At 58.2% G+C, this 615-nt stretch overlaps 1 protein-coding gene across 1 annotated transcript; it reads left to right on the top strand.

The window, feature by feature from the left end:
• Window positions 1-3: 3 nt before the first annotated feature.
• On the top strand, window positions 4-609 carry LOC117799157 (olfactory receptor 10G7; the record flags this gene model as incomplete). Its single annotated transcript, XM_034651616.1, has 1 exon — window positions 4-609. A coding segment is annotated over one exon (606 nt), but the record flags the coding sequence as incomplete, so codon positions are not given.
• Window positions 610-615: the final 6 nt, after the last annotated feature.

The following is a 615-nucleotide window of genomic DNA, read 5'->3' as shown; positions in this document are numbered from 1 at the left end:
ACAACGTTCTTCCTCATGGGGCTTCCCCGTGCACCTGCGCTGGACATCCCCCTCTGGGGACTGTTCTTGGTGATTTATGTACTCACCGTGCTGGGGAACTTCCTCATCCTGCTGGTGATCGCGGTGGATTCCCACCTCCACACCCCCATGTACTACTTCCTGACCAACCTGTCCTTCATTGACATGTGGTTCTCCACGGTCACCGTGCCCAAAATGCTGATGACCTTGGCGTCCCCAGGAGGCAGGGCGATCTCCTTTCACAGCTGTGTGGCCCAGCTCTACTCCTTCCACTTCCTGGGGAGCACCGAGTGTTTCCTCTACACAGTCATGTCCTATGACCGCTACCTGGCCATCAGTCACCCGCTCAGGTACCCCAGCATGATGAGTGGGAGGACGTGTGCCCTCCTGGCCACCAGCACGTGGCTCAGTGGCTCTCTGCACTCTGCTGTCCAGACCACACTGACATTCCGTTTGCCCTACTGTGGGCCCAACCAGATCCAGCATTACTTCTGTGATGCCCCTCCCATCCTCAAGCTGGCCTGCGCGGACACTTCCGTGAACGAGATGGTGATCTTTGTCAACATCGGGGTCGTGGCCTCGGGCTGCTTTCTCCTG

Source organism: Ailuropoda melanoleuca, unplaced genomic scaffold (genome assembly GCF_002007445.2).
Source record: "Ailuropoda melanoleuca isolate Jingjing unplaced genomic scaffold, ASM200744v2 unplaced-scaffold43880, whole genome shotgun sequence".
NCBI lineage: Eukaryota > Metazoa > Chordata > Mammalia > Carnivora > Ursidae > Ailuropoda > Ailuropoda melanoleuca.
This window is presented reverse-complemented; position numbering and strand designations above follow the sequence as displayed.